General features: G+C 46.1%; 1 protein-coding gene, 1 non-coding gene and 1 pseudogene across 2 annotated transcripts in view; 1 reads left to right on the forward strand and 2 right to left on the reverse strand.

Annotated features, from left to right (window-relative positions):
- Positions 1 to 17,215, forward strand: part of DTD1 (D-aminoacyl-tRNA deacylase 1) — a 176,727-nt gene that overhangs the window by 7,491 nt on the left and 152,021 nt on the right. Inside the window, exon 3 of the mRNA XM_024239028.3 lies at positions 662 to 897. Within this exon, the coding sequence (XP_024094796.1) occupies positions 662 to 897 (236 nt within the window). The remainder of the gene's footprint in view (positions 1 to 661; positions 898 to 17,215) is intronic.
- On the reverse strand, positions 11,087 to 11,143 carry LOC112130381 (U6 spliceosomal RNA; annotated as a pseudogene).
- Positions 13,744 to 13,864, reverse strand: LOC112130415 (U6atac minor spliceosomal RNA). The gene has a single exon (XR_002912687.2). It is a non-coding gene; the product is annotated as a U6atac minor spliceosomal RNA (small nuclear RNA).

The raw sequence follows: 17,215 nt of genomic DNA on the forward strand, positions 1-17,215 counted from the left end.
TCTGCAATCTCTGCCCCCTGGTTCAAGCGATTTTTGTGCCTAAGCCTCCTGAGTAGCTGGGATTAAAGGTGCCCGCCACCATGCCTGGCTAACTTTTGTAGTTTTAGTAGAGATGGGGTTTCTCTATGTTGGCTAGGCTGGTCTCGAACTCCTGACCTCAGGTGATCCACCCACTGTGGCCTCCCAAAGTACTGGGATTTCAGGCATGAGCCACCGTGCTCAGCTGAATTATTCGTTTTGAGTAGCTCCAAGAAGGGGTGTAAAAATGGATGTCATTTATCGTAATGTGATGAATTCGTTCATGAAAAATTACAATTGGACCCATGTTTTGACATATCCCCGACCTAAAGGAGCAGAGAATAGGTGGTTGTCATCTTATCCCCAGTTCTCACCAGTAGCTGCTGTGAACTGGAGCGACTGGCAAAAAAGAAGCAATCTCAAAACAACTGTGTGAGGTAGAACTGTTATTATTCTGTATCGCAACTGAGGACACTGAAGCACAGGGTGGATAAGTGACTTGCCTGAGGTCATGCCTCCTGTCAGGGATGGAGTCATCATTATGTCCTTATTTGGCCGGAAGCTGGTGACATTTTTGGGGTATGGAGTGTGTTGGGGGGCTTGTGATCTCTCAGGTAGCTCTCACTGCTCTTTTTCCCCTTAGGGTCCGAAAGATTCTAAACCTGCGCGTATTTGAGGATGAGAGCGGGAAGCACTGGTCGAAGAGTGTGATGGACAAACAGTACGAGATTCTGTGTGTCAGCCAGTTTACCCTCCAGTGTGTCCTGAAGGGAAACAAGCCTGATTTCCACCTAGCGATGCCCACGGAGCAGGCAGAGGGCTTCTACAACAGCTTCCTGGAGCAGCTGCGTAAAATGTACAGGCCGGAGCTTATCAAAGGTAAGCAGGAGAGCCACATCCAGGAAGGGGTCTTTGGGAGACTCCTGGATGGAGAGAAAAAAGAAGCTGCAACTCAGCATCTCCTTTCCTGGAAAGTCATTGTTTATGCTTGTTACTTACTTAGAACCACATACTAGCTGCGGCTATTGCTGCTGTTGTACTTAACACATGTCCTCAGAATGCTCCTGCTGGCATTTGCCCTCCTCCCTTCTTCTGTTCACATTTTGAAAATGTTTGGGAACCCAGAGGTGTGGCTAATACAGTGGTATTTCTTTGATTGTTTAGCTTAGCCCTGTCCAATAGAAGCCTCAAATGTGAGAAGCCTCAAATGTGTGCAAGCCTCAAATGTGAGCCAAATATGTCATTTTAAGTTCTTGTAGCCACATTTTAAAAAGTAAAAAGAAATAGGTGAAATTAATTTAAAATATATTTTATTTAACTGAATATATTCAAAATATGATTTTACTATGTAATCATTACAAGCAATGATGAGGTAGTTTACATTCTCTTTTTTTTTCTAAATAAAGACTTTATTTGATTAGAGCAGTTTTAGGTTCACAGTAAAACTGAGAGGAAGGTACAGAGATATTCCATATATCCCTGCCCCCACATGCATAGCCTCCCTCATTATCAACATCCCCCACTAGAGTGCTGCATTTGTTACAACTGATGAACCTAAGTTCATTGTTGGATTATAACAGTTGTTCATGGCACATCATTATCACCCACAGTCTCCTGTTTACACTAGGGTTCACTCTAATATTCTGTGGGTTTGGGCAAATTTATAATGACATGTGTCTACCATTACAGTATCATACAGAGTATTTTTTGTTTTATTTTTATGATTTTGTTTCTTTTTCTGTTCTGGCTTCTCAATAAGATTTTTTTGACCTAGTCTCATAGACTCTGTCTTTTAGTAGATGAGAGGAAGTGTGTGTGTGTGTGTGTGTGTTTGTGTGTGTGTGTATGTGTGTGTATATAGAGGGAGCTGTAGATGGTGTTTTTATTCTCCTAATGGTTATTTCTAAGTTTTTAACATTCATGAATAGTTACAAAAATTTCTATCAAAATTTATAAGGATCTTAGCATATTTGAACATCCCCTTTTCCTTTCTAGTTCCACTTTTTAAAATAACTTTATTGAGATATAATACACATACTATACAATTCACCCATTTAAAGTGTACAAGTCAATTTTTTTAGTTTATTAAGAGTTGTGCAACCATTGCCACAATCTAATTTTACAACACTTTTGTCCCACTTAAAAGAAATCCTGTACTCATCAACAGTACTAGCCTACTCCCACTCTCTTCTTTGTTGCCCCAGTCCTAGGTAGCCATTAATCTAATTTCCATCTCTTTAGATTTGTCTATTCTGAACATTTTATGTAAATGGAATTATATAATGTGTGGTTTTGTTCCTGGCTTCTTTCACTTAGCATAATGTTTTCAAGGTTCATCCATGTTGCCACTTTTCTTTTCATCATAATCATAATCACTTTTAATCATAATTTATTTATAATCTGTAACTGGCTGTATTTGATAATATATTTTATCAATTTCTGTGGTCACCAACCTGTCTTGCTTCCTTCTTTGGGCTCTTCTTTCTGAAGTACAGTCTATGATATATCAGTTGTTTACTAAGAGTCTGTTAGTAGAACATAGTCATTGTAGGTTTTAAAATGTTTTTATTTTGCCTTAATTTTTTATGATTGCTTAGCTGGGCATGGAATCCTAGCTTGACAGTTGTTTTCTCCTAACATTTTGTCTTTTTTAAAAAAATTATTATTATACTTTAAGTTCTGGGGTACATGTGCAGAACGTGCAGTTTTGTTACATAGGTATACATGTACCATGGTGGTTTGCTGCACCCATCCACCTGTCACCTACATTAGTTATTTCTCGTAATGCTATCCCTCCCCTAGCCCCTCAACCCTCAACAGGTCCTGGTGTGTCCATGTGTTCTCCTTATTCAGCTCCCACTTATGAGTGAGAACATGTGGTGTTTGGTTTTCTGTTCTTGTGATGGTTTGCTGAGAATGATGGTTTCCAGCTTCATCCATGTCCCTGCGAAGGACATGAACTCATCCTTTTTTATGGCTGCATAGTATTCCATGGTGTGTAGGTGCCACCTTTTCTTTATCCAGTCTATCACTGATGGACATTTGGGTTGCTTCCAAGTCTTTGCTATTGTTAAAAGTACTGCAGTAAACATACATGTACATGTGTCTTTATAGTAGAATGATTTATAGTCCTTTGGGTATATACTCAGTAACGGTAATGTTTTTTTTTTTTTTTTTTTTTGAGATGGAGTCTTGCTCTGTCGCCCATACTGGAGCACAGTGGCACAATCTTGGCTCACTGCAAGCTCCGCCTCCCAGGCTCATGCCATTCTCCTGCCTCAGCCTCCCGAGTAGCTGGGACTACAGACGCCAGCCACCATACCCAGCTAATTTTTTTTTGTATTTTTTTTTTTTTAGTAGAGACGGGGTTTTACCGTGTTAGCCAGGATGGTCTCGATCTCCTGACCTCGTGATCCGCCTGCCTTGGCCTCCCAAAGTACTGGGATTACAGGCGTGAGCCACCACGCCCGGCCAGTAATGGTAATTTTTAGTGCCCTAAAAATCCTCTGTGCTCTGGCTATTCATCCCTCTCTCTTCCCTAACTCTTGTCAACCACTGATCTTTTTACTGCCTCCATAGTTTTTCCTTTTTTAGAATGTCATATAGTTGGAATAATACAGTGTGTAGCCTTTTCTGATTGGCTTCTTTGACTTAGTAGTATGCATTTAAAGTTTCTCTTTTCATGGCTTAATAGCTCATTTTGTATTAGCACTGAATAATGTTCTATAGTCTGGAGATACCACAGTTTATTTATTCACTTACTGAAGGATATCTTGATTGTTTCCAAGTTTAGGCAGTTATGAATAAAGCTGCTATAAACATCTATGTTTTCTTATTTTTTATTTATTTTATTTTTTGAGATGGAGTTTTGCTCTGTTGCCCAGGCTGGAGTGCAGTGGTGTGATCTCGGCTCACTGCAACCTCTGCCTCACGGGTTCAAGCGATTCTCCTGCCTCAGCCTCCCGAGTAGCTGGGATTACAGGTGCGTGCCACCACACCTGGCTAATTTTTGTATTTGTAGTAGAGATGGGGTTTTGGCATGTTGGCCAGGCTGGTCTCGAACTCCTGACCTCAGGTAATCCGCCCACCTCAGCCTCCCAAAGTGCTGGGATTACAGGTGTGAGCCACCATGCCTGGCCAAACATCTGTGTTTATAGCAGGTTTTGTATGTATATAAGTTTTCAGCTCTTTTGTGCAGATACCAAGAAATGCAATTGCTGGACTTAATAAAAGTATGTTTAGTTTGTTAAGAAGCTGCCAAACTGTCTTGCAAAGTGGCTGGATCATTTTGCATTCCCACCAGCAATGAATGAGAGTTCCTGTTGCTCCCCGTTCTTGCTAATATTTGGTGTTGTAATTGTTTTGGATTTCGGCCATTCTAATAGGTATGTAGTGGTACCTCATTTTAATTTGCATTTCCCTGATGACATATGATATGGAACATTTTTTCATATGCTTATTTACTATCTGTATATCATCTTTGGTGAGGTATCTGTTAAGGTCTTTGGCCCATTTTAAAAAATTGGATTGTTTTGTTACTGTGTTTTAAGAGTTCTTTTTATATTTTGGATACTAGTCCTTTATCAGATATGTCTTTTGCAAATATTCAACTTGCAAATATTTATCCTTTATCAGATATGTCTTCTGTGAATATTCAATTTGCAAATATTTATCCTTTACAGGATATTTCTTTTGTAAATATTTTTTCTCAGTCTGTGGCTTGTCTTTTCATTCTCTTGACACTGCCTTTCATGGAGAGGAAAATTTGAATTTTAAAAAAGCTCAGCTTATCAATTCTTATTTTCATAGATTGTGCCTTTGATATTATATCTAAAAAGTCATCATCCTACCCAACATAATCTAGATTTTTTCCTGTTATCTTCTAGGAGCTTTATAGGTTTGCATTTTACATTTAGGCCTATGATTCATTTCAGATAATTTTTGTGAAGGGTCTGTGGTCTTTGTCTAGGGCACGATTTTGTATGTGGATATCCAGTTATTCCAACATCATTTGTTGAAAAGACCCCTTGCTCCATTGTATTGCCTTTGCTCCTTTGTCAAAGATCAATTCACTGTATTTATCAGGGTCGAATTCTGGGCTCTCTGTTCTGTTCCATTGGTCTGTTTCTCTCTTCTTTCATCGATACCACACTGTCTTATTTATTGTAGCTTTATTATAAGTATTGAAGTCATATAGTGTCAGCCCGTTAACTTTGTTCTTCTCTTTTAATATTTTTTTGACCATTCTGGGTCTTTTGCTTCCCCATATAAACTTTAGAACCAGTTTGTTGATATCTGCAAAATAACTTGCTGGATTTAGATTGGGATTGCATTGAGTCTATAGATGAAGTTGGGAAGAACTGACAACTTGACTGTATTGAATCTCCCTGTCTATGAACATGGAATATCTCTCCATTTATTTAGTGCTCTGACTTCTTTAATCACTTCTTTAATTTTTCTCATATAGATCTTCTAAATTTTTTAAAGATTTATACCTAAGTGTTTCATTCTGGGGGGTGCTAATGTAAATGGTATTGTGTTTTTAATCTCAAATTCCACCTGTTCATTGCTGGTATATAGGAAAGTGATTGACTTTTGTATCCTGCAGCCTTGCTGTAATCACTGCCTGGTTTCAGTTTTTTTTGTTTAGTCTTTAGGATTTTCTTCTTGGATGATCATGTCATCTGTGAACAAAGACAGTTTTATTTTTCTTTTTATTTCTTGCCTTATTTTATTAGCTAGGACTTCCAGTCCATTGTTGGAAAGAGTGGTGAGTGGGGATATCCTTGGCTTATTTCTGCTCTTAGCGGGAAAGCTTCTAGTTTCCCACTGTTAAGTATGACGTTTCCTGTAGGTTTTTTGAAGATACTGTTTATCAAGTTGAAGAAGGTCTCCCCGGCCAGTCGTGGTGGCTCACGCCTGTAATCCCAGCACTTTGGGAAGCCGAGGAGGTCAGATCATCTGAAGTCAGGAGTTTGAGACCAGCCTGGGCAACATGGGAAACCCCATTTCTACTAAAAATACAAAAATTAGCCAGGCGTGGTAGCACGCACCTGTAATCCCAGTTACTTGGGAGGCTGAGGCAGGAGTATCGCTTAAACGTGGGAGGCGGAGGTTGCAGTGAGCTGAGATTACGCCACTGTACTCCAGCTTGGATGACAGAGCGGGACTCTGTCTCAAAAAAAAAAAAGCCATTCCTAGTTTACTGAGAGTTTCTATCATGACTAGATATTAAAGTTCATCAAATGCTTTTTCTGTGTTTATGGATGTGATGATGCGATTTTTCTTCTTTTTTTTTTTTTTTTTTTTTAATTTATGAAGTATTTATTGATCATTCTTGGGTGTTTCTCAGAGAGGGGGATATGGGAGGGTCATAGGATAATAGTGGAGAGAAGGTCAGGAGATAAACACATGAACAAAGGTCTCTCGTTTTCCTAGGCAGAGGACCCTGCGGCCTTCTGCAGTGTTTGTGCCCCTGGGTACTTGAGATTAGGGAGTGGTGATGACTCTTAAAGAGCATGCTGCCTTCAAGCATCTGTTTAACAAAGCACATCTTGCACCGCCCTTAATCCATTTAACCCTGAGTTGACACAGCATATGTTTCAGAGAGCATGGGGCTGGGGGAAAGGCCATAGATCAACAGCATCCCAAGGCAGAAGAATTTCTCCTAGTCAGAACAAAATGGAGTCTCCTATGCCCACCCCTTTCTACACAGACACAGCAACAATCTGATCTCTCCTTCCTTTCCCCACACTTCCCCCCCCCCTTCCTTTCAACAAAACCGCCATCGTCCTCATGGCCCGCTCCCGATGGTCGCTGTCTCTTCGGAGCTGTTGGGTACACCTCCCAGACAGGGCAGCCGGGCAGAGGCGCTCCTCACCTCCCAGACAGGGAGGCCGGGCAGAGGCGCTCCTCGCTTCCCAGACGGGGCCGCCCGGGCAGAGGCGCTCCTCGCTTCCCAGACGGGGCCGCCCGGGCAGAGGCGCTCCTCGCTTCCCAGACGGGGCCGCCCGGGCAGAGGCGCTCCTCACTTCCCAGACGGGGCGGCCGGGCAGAGGCGCTCCTCACCTCCCAGAGGGGGCGGCCGGGCAGAGGCGCTCCTCACTTCCCAGACCGGGCGGCCGGGCAGAGGCGCTCCTCACTTCCCAGACGGGGCGGCCGGGCAGAGGCGCTCCTCACTTCCCAGACGGGGCGGCCGGGCAGAGGCGCTCCTCACTTCCTCCCAGACTGGGTGGCGGCCAGGCAGAGGCGCTCCTCACCTCCCAGACAGGGCGGCCGGGCAGAGGCGCTCCTCACTTCCCAGACTGGGCGGCCGGGCAGAGGCGCTCCTCACTTCCCAGACGGTGTGGCGGCTGGGCAGAGGCGCTCCTCCCTTCCCAGATGGGGCAGCCAGGCAGAGGTGCTCCTCACTTCCTCCCAGACGGGGTGGCGGCCAGGCAGAGGCGCTCCTCACTTCCTCCCAGACGGGGTGGCGGCCAGGCAGAGGCGCTCCTCACTTCCCAGAGGGGGCGGCCGGGCAGAGGTGCTCCTCACTTCCTCCCAGACGGGGTGGCGGCCGGGCAGAGGCACTCCTCACCTCCCAGACGGGGCGGCCGGGCAGAGGTGCTCCTCATCTCCCAGACGGGGCAGCCGGGCAGAGGTGCTCCTCACTTCCTCCCAGACGGGGTGACGGCCGGGCAGAGGCACTCCTCACCTCCCAGACGGGGCGGCCGGGCAGAGGCGCCCCTCACTTCCCAGACGGGGCGGCCGAGCAGAGGCACTCCTCACTTCCCAGAGGGGGCGGCCGGGCAGAGACGCTCCTCACTTCCTCCCAGACGGGGTGGCGGCCAGGCAGAGGCGCTCCTCACCTCCCAGACAGGGCGGCCGGGCAGAGGCGCTCCTCACTTCCCAGACTGGGCGGCCGGGCAGAGGCGCTCCTCACTTCCCAGACGGTGTGGCGGCTGGGCAGAGGCGCTCCTCCCTTCCCAGATGGGGCAGCCAGGCAGAGGCGCTCCTCACTTCCTCCCAGATGGGGTGACGGCCGGGCAGAGGCACTCCTCACCTCCCAGACGGGGCGGCCGGGCAGAGGCGCTCCTCACCTCCCAGACGGAGTGGCCGGGCAGAGGCGCTCCTCACTTCCTCCCAGACGGGGTGGCGGCCAGGCAGAGGCGCTCCTCACCTCCCAGACGGGGCGGCCGGGCAGAGGTGCTCCTCATCTCCCAGATGGGGCAGCCGGGCATAGGTGCTCCTCACTTCCTCCCAGACAGGGTGGCAGCCGGGCAGAGGCACTCCTCACCTCCCAGACGGGGCGGCCGGGCAGAGGCACTCCTCACTTCCTCCCAGACGGGGTGACGGCCAGGCAGAGGCGCTCCTCACCTCCCAGACGGGGCGGCCGGGCAGAGGTGCTCCTCACTTCCTCCCAGACGGGGTGGCGGCCGGGCAGAGGCGCTCCTCACCTCCCAGACGGGGTGGCCGGGCAGAGGCTCTCCTCCCTTCCCAGACGGAGTGGCCAGGCAGAGGCGCCCCTCACCTCCCAGAGTGGGCGGCCGGGCAGAGGCGCTCCTCACTTCCCAGAGTGGGCGGCCGGGCAGAGGCGCTCCTCACTTCCCATAGGGGGTGGTAGCCGGGTAGAGGCGCTCCTCACTTCCCAGATGGGGCAGCTGGGCAGAGGTGCTCCTCACTTCCTCCCAGACGGGGTGGCGGCCAGGCAGAGGCGCTCCTCACTTCCCAGACGGGGCGGCCGGGCAGAGGCACTCCTCACCTCCCAGACGGGGCGGCTGGGCAGAGGCGCTCCTCACCTCCCAGAAGGGGCGGCTGGGCAGAGGCGCTCCTCACTTCCCATATGGGGTGGCAGCCGGGCAGAGGCGCTCCTCATTTCCCAGACGGGGTGGCGGCCAGGCAGAGGCGCTCCTCACTTCCCAGACGGGGCAACCAGGCAGAGGCGCTCCTCACTTCCTCCCAGACGGGGTGGCGGCCAGGCAGAGGCGCTCCTCACCTCCCAGACGGGGCGGCCGGGCAGAGGTGCACCTCATCTCCCAGACGGGGCAGCCGGGCAGAGGCGCTCCTCACTTCCTCCCAGACGGGGTGGCAGCCGGGCAGAGGCGCTCCTCACATCCCAGACGATGGGCGGCCGGGCAGCGGCGCTCCTCACTTCCCAGATAGGGCGGCCGGGCAGAGGCGCTCCTCACTTCCCAGACGATGGGCGGCCAGGCAGAGATGCTCCTCGCTTCCTAGACGGGGTGGCGGCGGGGCAGAGGCTGTAATCTTAGCACTTTAAGAGGCCAAGGCAGGAGGCTGGTAGGTGGAGGTTGCAGCGAGCCGAGATCACACCACTGCACTCCAGCCTGAGCACCATTGAGCATTGAGTTAGCGAGACTCCGTCTGCAATCCCAGCATCTCGGGAGGCCTAGGCAGGCAGATCACTCGAGGCCAGGAGCTGGAGACCAGCCCGGTCAACACGGTGAAACCCCGTCTCCACCAAAAATAGAAAAACCATTCAGGCGTGGCGGCGCGCGCCTGTAATCCCAGGCACTCGGCAGGCCGAGGCAGGAGAGTCACAGGAGCCCGAGGCAGGGAGGTTGCAGCGAGCCGAGATCATGGCAGTACAGTCCAGCTTCGATAACAGCGGGAGACCGAAAAAAGGAGAGGGAGACCGAAGAAGAGGGGAGGGGGAGGGGGAGGGGGAGGGGGAGGGGGAGGGGGAGGGGGAGGGGGAGGGGGAGGGGGAGGCGATTTTTCTTCTTTAGCTTGATTGATTAATTGATTTTTGAGTTGAACCAGCTTTGCATACCTGGGATAAATCCCACTTGATCATGGTGTATAATTCTTTTTATACATTGTTGGATTCTATTTGCTATTTTGTTGAGGATTTTTGTGTCTGTATTAATGAGAGGTATTGGACTTTGTCCAGGCTGGAGTGCAGTGGTGCAATCTTGGCTCTGCAACCTCTGCCTTCCGGGTTCAAACGATTCTCATACCTCAGCCTCCTGAGTAGCTGGGATCCAGGTGTGTGCCACCACACCTGGCTAATTTTTGTGTTTTTAGTAGAGATGGGGTTTCACCATGTTTGCCAGGCTGGTTTCGAATTCCTGACTTCAAGTGATCTACATGTCTAGGCCCCAAAGTGCTGGGATTACAGGCATGAGCCACTGCGCCTGGCTCTTGTAATTTTTTTATCTGGTTTCGGTATTAGGGTAGATTCTGGCCCCATAGAATGAGTTGGGAAGTACCCCCACTGCTTCTATCTTCTGAAAGAGATAGATTGTAGAAAATTGGTATAATTTATTCCCTAAATGTTTGATAGAATTCACCAATGACCCCATCTAGGCCTGGTGCTTTCTTTTTGAAAGGTTATTAAATATTGATTCAGTTTCCTCAATGGATATAGGTCTATCCAAATTGTCTTTTCTTCTTCTTTCTTTTTTTTTTTTTGAGATGGAGTCTCGCTTGGTCACTCAGGCTGGAGTGCAGTGGCATGATCTCAGCTCACTGCAACCTCTGCCTCTCAGGTTCAAGCAATTCTCCTGCCTCAACCTTTTGAGTAGCTGGAATTACAGGTGCATGCCACCATGCCCAGCTAATTTTTGTATTTTTAGTGGAGAAGGGGTTTCACCATGTTGGCTGGGCTGGTCTCAAACTCCTGACCTCAGGTGATGCACCTGCCTCGGCCTCTCAAAGTGCTGGGATTATAGGCGTTAGCCACTGCACCCAGCCTGTCTATTTCTTCTTGTGAGAGTTTTGGCAGATTGTACCTTTCAAGAAATTGGTCTTTTCTTAATTTTTTTTTTTTTTTCTTTGGGAACCCTGAGAAACTAAGGGAATTGGTCTTTTTGTCTAAGTGATCAGATTTGTGGATTTAGAGTTGTTCGTGGTATCCCCTTACCCTCTTTTTAATGTCCATGGGCTCTATAGTGATGTCCTCTGTTTCATTTTTGATATTGGTGATTTGTGTCCTCTTTTTTTTTCTTAGTTATCCTTTCTAGAAGCTTATTGACTTTATTTTTTCAAAGAGCCAGCTTTTGGTTTGATTTTCTCTACTGGTTTCCTATTGTCAATTGATTTGTGCTCTATTTTTTTAAAAAAAGTTTATATGCTAATCTTCTCTGTATTGTTCCAATTTTAGTATATGTGCTACTGAAGCAAGCACTCTGCTCTAGTTTTTGTTATTGCTTTTCTTCTGCTTACTCTGCATTTAATTGCTCTTGTTTTTCTAGTTTCCTAAGGAGGAAACTTAGATTATTGATTTTAGTTCTTTCTTCTTTTCTAATATACACATTTAGTGCTATAAGTTTCTCTTTTCCCCACTATTGTGCTAAGAATTTTGTAATAAGTCTTCAAAACTTTGTGTGTAGTTTATACTTAACAATTCGGACCAGCCACCTTTCAGGTGCCCAATGGCCATGTATAGGTCATGGTTGTCATATTGGATAATGTAGATTTAGGTCTCTGCTTACCTGTTTATTCTTGGGTGTGCCAACCTAGTTCGACTAATCAAGACTTAGCTAGAAAATGTCTCAGAATAATGGTCCTGGTTTTCAGGAGAACTATGATTCTGTAAAGACTTTAAGGGTGTCATTCATTTCTAGTTTCTTTTCATGTTTCTGGGGATAAATTGCACTAAATATAATCATATTTTACCCTTTTCTTCAAGGTTGCTGGAAAACATATTCATAGGTCTTCACGGAGAAATACATAAGAGAAAAAGTTTCTTTTTAAATTAGAAAACATAGCCTCCTTTGGTAATGCATTTCATTTTGAGCTCTTCCTAAGTAGAATGTCTTTCTCAAGGTCGAACTGCAGTATCTGTTGCTCTAGTTACACCCTTTTGTAGACAGTTATTATTTTTTTTTTTTGACAGGGTTTCACTCTGTCACCCAGGCTGGAGTGCAGTGGTAGGAGATCTCCGCTCACTGCAACCTCCACCTCCTGGGCTCAGGTGATCATCCTACTTCAGCCTCTCAAGTTGCTGGGACCACAGGCACGTGCCACCACACTCGGCTAATTTTTTTTGTATTTTTTTTTTTTTTAGTAGAAATGGTGTTTCGCTATGTTGCCAAGTCTGGTCTTGAACTCCTGGGCTCAAGCAGTCCACCTGACGTGGCCGCCCAAAGTGCTGGGATTACAGGCGTGAGCCACCAAGCCCATCCTAATTGTTAACTCTTTAGTGTTTCCTATGCTTTAACTTTCTCTCTCTGGATTAAGCAAACCCAGATTTTTTTTTTATTAGGCCTATTTTCAACCTTAATAAAATTTTTGAAATTTTTTTGAAGCTCTGTAGCAGAGCCCACATTGAGGATTGTCAGCTCATTTGATGTGCTCGTGTTTAGATGGGTGATATTCCTACTCCTCCTTGGCATTTCCTTTTAATTCTCTTCCTACTTGTAAAAAATGTCCATTTGCTGTAAGAATACATGGATTCTAGATGAACAGAACATTCTCACCTTAATTCAAATCCCACTCTTACTTGGGTTCTGATGGAGCAGAATAGATTTGCCTCTCCTGGAAATATCCAAATTTAGAACTCCATTTACAAGTCTGGTCATGGATGTCTCCAGTGGTTTTTCCTACCCTGTGTCCACTGGGATCCTCCAAAGTGGTTTGCTGCAAACATGTTTCTTCACAGAATGAGGAATTAAGTCAAGTCCTCTGAGTAATTATTTTTCTTTTCTGAGACAAGGATTAGATGCTGCCAGCATTGTTCTTCTCTGCTTGCAGGTGTTTGTGGAATCATTCCATTTCTGAGTAATCTCAGATGAGTTTTAGAATGCTCTAAAGTCCCTTGAAACATAGATGAAAGCAAAGAATATCAGAAAAGCGTAAGTGAAGGCATTTTAAATGGGTGAACATTTATAGTTGTTAAGGAATGCTTGAATGAAAGGACAACTGCTTTCGTCTACGTTTTTAAAGAGGAGTGTTTATTATTATTGGGTGTTTGTATTCCTAAACACCTTTTATTTATTTATTTCTTTTTGACAGAGAGGGTCTTGCTATGTTACCTAGGCTGGGCTTGAACTCCTGGGCTCAAGTGATCCTTTCTCCTCAGCCTCCCAAGCTGGGACTACAGACGGTGTGCCACCACACCTGGCATACTTCTTGAAATAATGTATATTTTATTTAGGTAATTATATGAAGTGCCTGGGGCAATCATAAATAATTTTATAATGGATCAGAATTTAAGCTCGTGGTGTATAATACATCTGATCATTTTGATGAAAAATTGACATAAATTATACACAGTTTTTTTTTAAAGGATTTTAATATTACAATTTAATGCATTTTGGAAAAGCAAATGTAAAATAACTTGGGCTTAAAAAACCAGAATTTATGGCTGGGTAAGGTGGCTCTTGTCTGTAGTCCCAGCACTTTGGGAGGCCAAGACGGGTGGATTGCTTGAGCCCAGGAGTTTAAGACCAGCCTGGGCAATATGACAAAATCTCGTCTCTACAAAAAATGCAAAAAAATTAGCCACACACGGGGTTGTGTGCCTCTAGTCCCAGTTATTCAGGAGGCTGAGGTGGGAGGATCGCTTGCACACAGGAGATTAAGGCTGCAGTGAGCTGAGATGGTGCCGCTGCACTCCAGCCTGGGTAACAGAGTGAGAGACCCTGTCTCAAAACAAAACAAAAAACACCAGAATGTACAATTCTGTGAATAGTCAGAGACAAATCATAGAACTATTTTGATTACAAGTGCAAAGTAATTTTAATGTTGGTTATAGATTTACTTTCTTATTCCCCTAATAAGAGTAAAAAATCATGGTTAGATGCTACGAAGTAGGTGGCAATGCCTTAAACTTATGCATGTTGTCAGGCCCAAGGGCCCCTTCCATCCTTGTCAAGGGCTAACCTTTTCTCCTTTCATACAGCATATACAGACAGTTTTAATCAAAATTTATTTCCAAATGTTTTGAACTTCCAGAAGTCCTACAATTATATCAACAGTGTGTCACATTTTCTTTTGGCCTTGTCTCTTTTACAGCCTCCAATGAAACAAAATTCATAGAGCATGCATTACACATTTGCTGTCTTTTGGTTAATTTTGAGAATTTGTCTTCCAGCTCCAGTACGAAAAGGCTCTGTGAGCCCAAGGGATGTTGGAATGCAGATGAAATGCTAAATGCATTTTCTTTATTTTAGGATTTTTAAGACCACTTCAGCAACTTTAAAACGTAAAGTTTAATTAGATTTAACGTTTTTTCACTCCCTTCTCCTTTCCTAAGTGAAATTTTATTTTACATTTATATTTGATTTGTTTATCTTATTTGTTGTTAGCGACAGAGAGAAGATCCTTGTCCCCTTTGTTCCTTCTCTGTGTTCCTCACATCCCTGCCAGCACCCATGCGGTTAGGGACATTTCCTCATCTGCCGCAGCTCTTCCCACATGGTCCCTGCTGTGATGCATGTGCCGACAGCAGGCCGGCTCTCTTGGTTCCTGTTGTTTTATGGCCTGCTTGGTAATATAACCCCAAGCTCTTTCACTTGTTCTGTATACAGTAGAACCCTGGAGGAGAAGCTAGTTATGGTTTGGTCCTCACACTTTTTTTATTATTATTATTGTTATTATTTTTGAGACGGAGTCTTGCTCTGTCACCCAGGCTAGAGTGCAGTGGCGCGATGTCAGCTCACTGCAGCCTCCGCCTCCCAGATTCAAGTGATTCTCATGCCTCAGCCTCCCGAGTAGCTGGGATTACAGGCGCCCACCACCATGCCCGGCTAACTAATTTTTGTGTTTTTAGTAGAGACGGGGTTTTACCATCTTGGCCAGGCTGGTCTTGACCTCCTGACCTTGTGATCCACCTGCCTCAGCCTCCCAAAGTGCTAGGATTACAGGGGTGAGCCACCGCGCCCGGCCCACACATGTTTATTATTATTGTTAGTTAATAACATGCCAAAATACCTCTGTTGAGGGCTTGTTATATTCCAGGCCCTGTGCAAAGCAAACACTCTTTCATTCTTTATCTTGTTGAATACTCACAACAATTCTAAGAGGTGAGTATGAGGATTACTGCCATTCTGTAGGTGAGGTGCAGCAGGGTAACCTATGGAAGGTCACTCAGCACGTAAGTGGCAGAGCCTGGAATTGAACCAGCAGCTGTCTCTAGAACCTGAGCTTCACTGATATCTTTGCTTCACTGTAAAATTCACATCTTCTTGGCTTATTGGCCTTTTCTGTTATCTTTCTTTTTTTTTATTTTGCGACAGAGTCTCACTCTGTCGCCCAGGCTGGAGTGCATTGGTGCAATCTGGGCTCACTGCAACCTCCTCCTCCCAGGTTCAAGCGATTCTCCTGCCTCAGCCTCCTGAGTAGCTGGAACTATAGGCACCCGCCACCACACCTGGCTAATTTTTATATTTTTAGTAGAGACAAGGTTTCACCATGTTGGCCAGGTTGGTCTGGAACTCCTGACCTCAAGTGATCTGTACACTTCCGTCTCCCAAAGTGCTGGGATTACAGGCGTGAGCCACTGCGCCTGGCCCTTTTCTGTTATCTTTCTGTATTTATTGAGTCTACTGGGACTTTCCTGCCTTCTCTGTCATGATCAAGGAAATCAGCGGAGGGGTTTTGGGCCTCATTTGGGCCTAGGAAGGGGAGCAGTGTGCCCTGAGGCCAGAGTGTCCTTCCTCTCTGAGCAGGATGTTCATCCAGGATTTCAGTCCTGTTTCTGCTGGGGGAGATGTTATTGGTTCCATTCAAGTCAGTTTTGTAACTTATCCATCAATAAGACACTTTATCTGTCAGCCCTTGTGCTAGGCTCTGGGTATACAGTGCCGAGTAAGAGTGATGCAGTTCCTGCCCTAAAGGAGCTCACGATCTAGAGAAGAGGGATGCTAAACTAGTGTGGCTGTTTCTGCCACAGTGTGGTAAACGTTCCTCAGAAACCTCCTGCTCTGCGAAACTGCTGCTAAAACTCTCAGGGCTTATGGGAAAAATGGAGTTAATAGCAGAACACCAAAGTCCTGTGGCTGGATTGGAAGGCAGTAGGCACTTGTTTTTTATTTTCATAAGATACTTTTAGGGGCTTCTGCTGCCAGTGCTGAGGGCTTTTCTGTTGAAGGCTGTCATTTTATTCCCACTAGTCTGGCTCTCCTTGTCTGAGAAAACCCACCGCTGCCCAGATACAGCCTCTGTGGTATATGCACTTTCATTTACCAGTTGTATATGAGCGATTCTCCTTTCAGAAACAAGTGTCATCAGGACCTTCTGAGGTGACTGGTGTGATGCATGCTTTGAGGGAGTGTTAGGGATGAATAACAGAGTTAGTCGCTAAGGTGGTGGCTGCACATGTGCTTGGGCATGATTTTGTCTGAGCTGTGTTTAGGTCATTTGTTGAATCTTCTTGACTCATCAAACCAATATCCATGCAGAATGTTGTTGATCTTTATGCTTGTATGTGCGTATGTACTGTTGCCCCTCGTTAAATATTGACTGGCCATTAGGGTGCATGCTATTTAAATTGGAAACACCCCCACTGTTTTTCTTTTATATTTTACATAAAGTGTAAAAGATTGGAGACAGTTTCGCCATGTTGCCCAGGCTGGTCTCAAACTCCTGGGCTCAAATGATCTGCCCGCCTTGGCCTCCCAAAGTGCTGGGATACAGGTGTGAGTCACTGCACCGGCCTATTTTTCTTTTAAAAACTCTCTGAGCCTCTTTTTCTATTGTAATGACCTGGGGCACTGGACAGACCAGCCTCAGAGCAGAGATCAGGTTTTCCCAGCATGCTCCTGCTCAAGAACTGAGCATCCCACATCTCTAGAAACCCCTAAGTCCTGGGCAAACTAGGATGGCTGGCCACCCTAAGAAGCAGCCCTGTGGCAGTGCAGTTCTCGGGAAAACTTGGGCCCGGTGATATCGTGAATGCATTGTGTAAAAATGCACTCCTCTTTGCATAGGAGACAAGGTAGGGATAGGATGAACATCAGGGCAGGAGGATTAGCTGTCTGCTTCGGCTGGAGAAATGACAGAGTTCACGGCCAGGTCCCCAGTAAAGCTGCTGGAGTACCCAGCTCTAGGCAGGTGTGTGACTGGCCTGAGCAGGTTCAAGAGGTTCAGGGACAGACTTGGATGGAGGAGTGGAAGAGAGACCACATTGCTGAAAAACACTGTTGGCAATCTGGCAACTTGGTCATCTGGTGCACTGGCTGACTTCTATGTTTGTTAGCGGCGAAGACAGCCGGGACAGATATTTAAGCTGAGATGAGAAGGATGAGAGAAGCTG

The sequence above is a fragment of the Pongo abelii genome, chromosome 21 (assembly GCF_028885655.2).
Source record: "Pongo abelii isolate AG06213 chromosome 21, NHGRI_mPonAbe1-v2.0_pri, whole genome shotgun sequence".
Taxonomy (NCBI): domain Eukaryota; kingdom Metazoa; phylum Chordata; class Mammalia; order Primates; family Hominidae; genus Pongo; species Pongo abelii.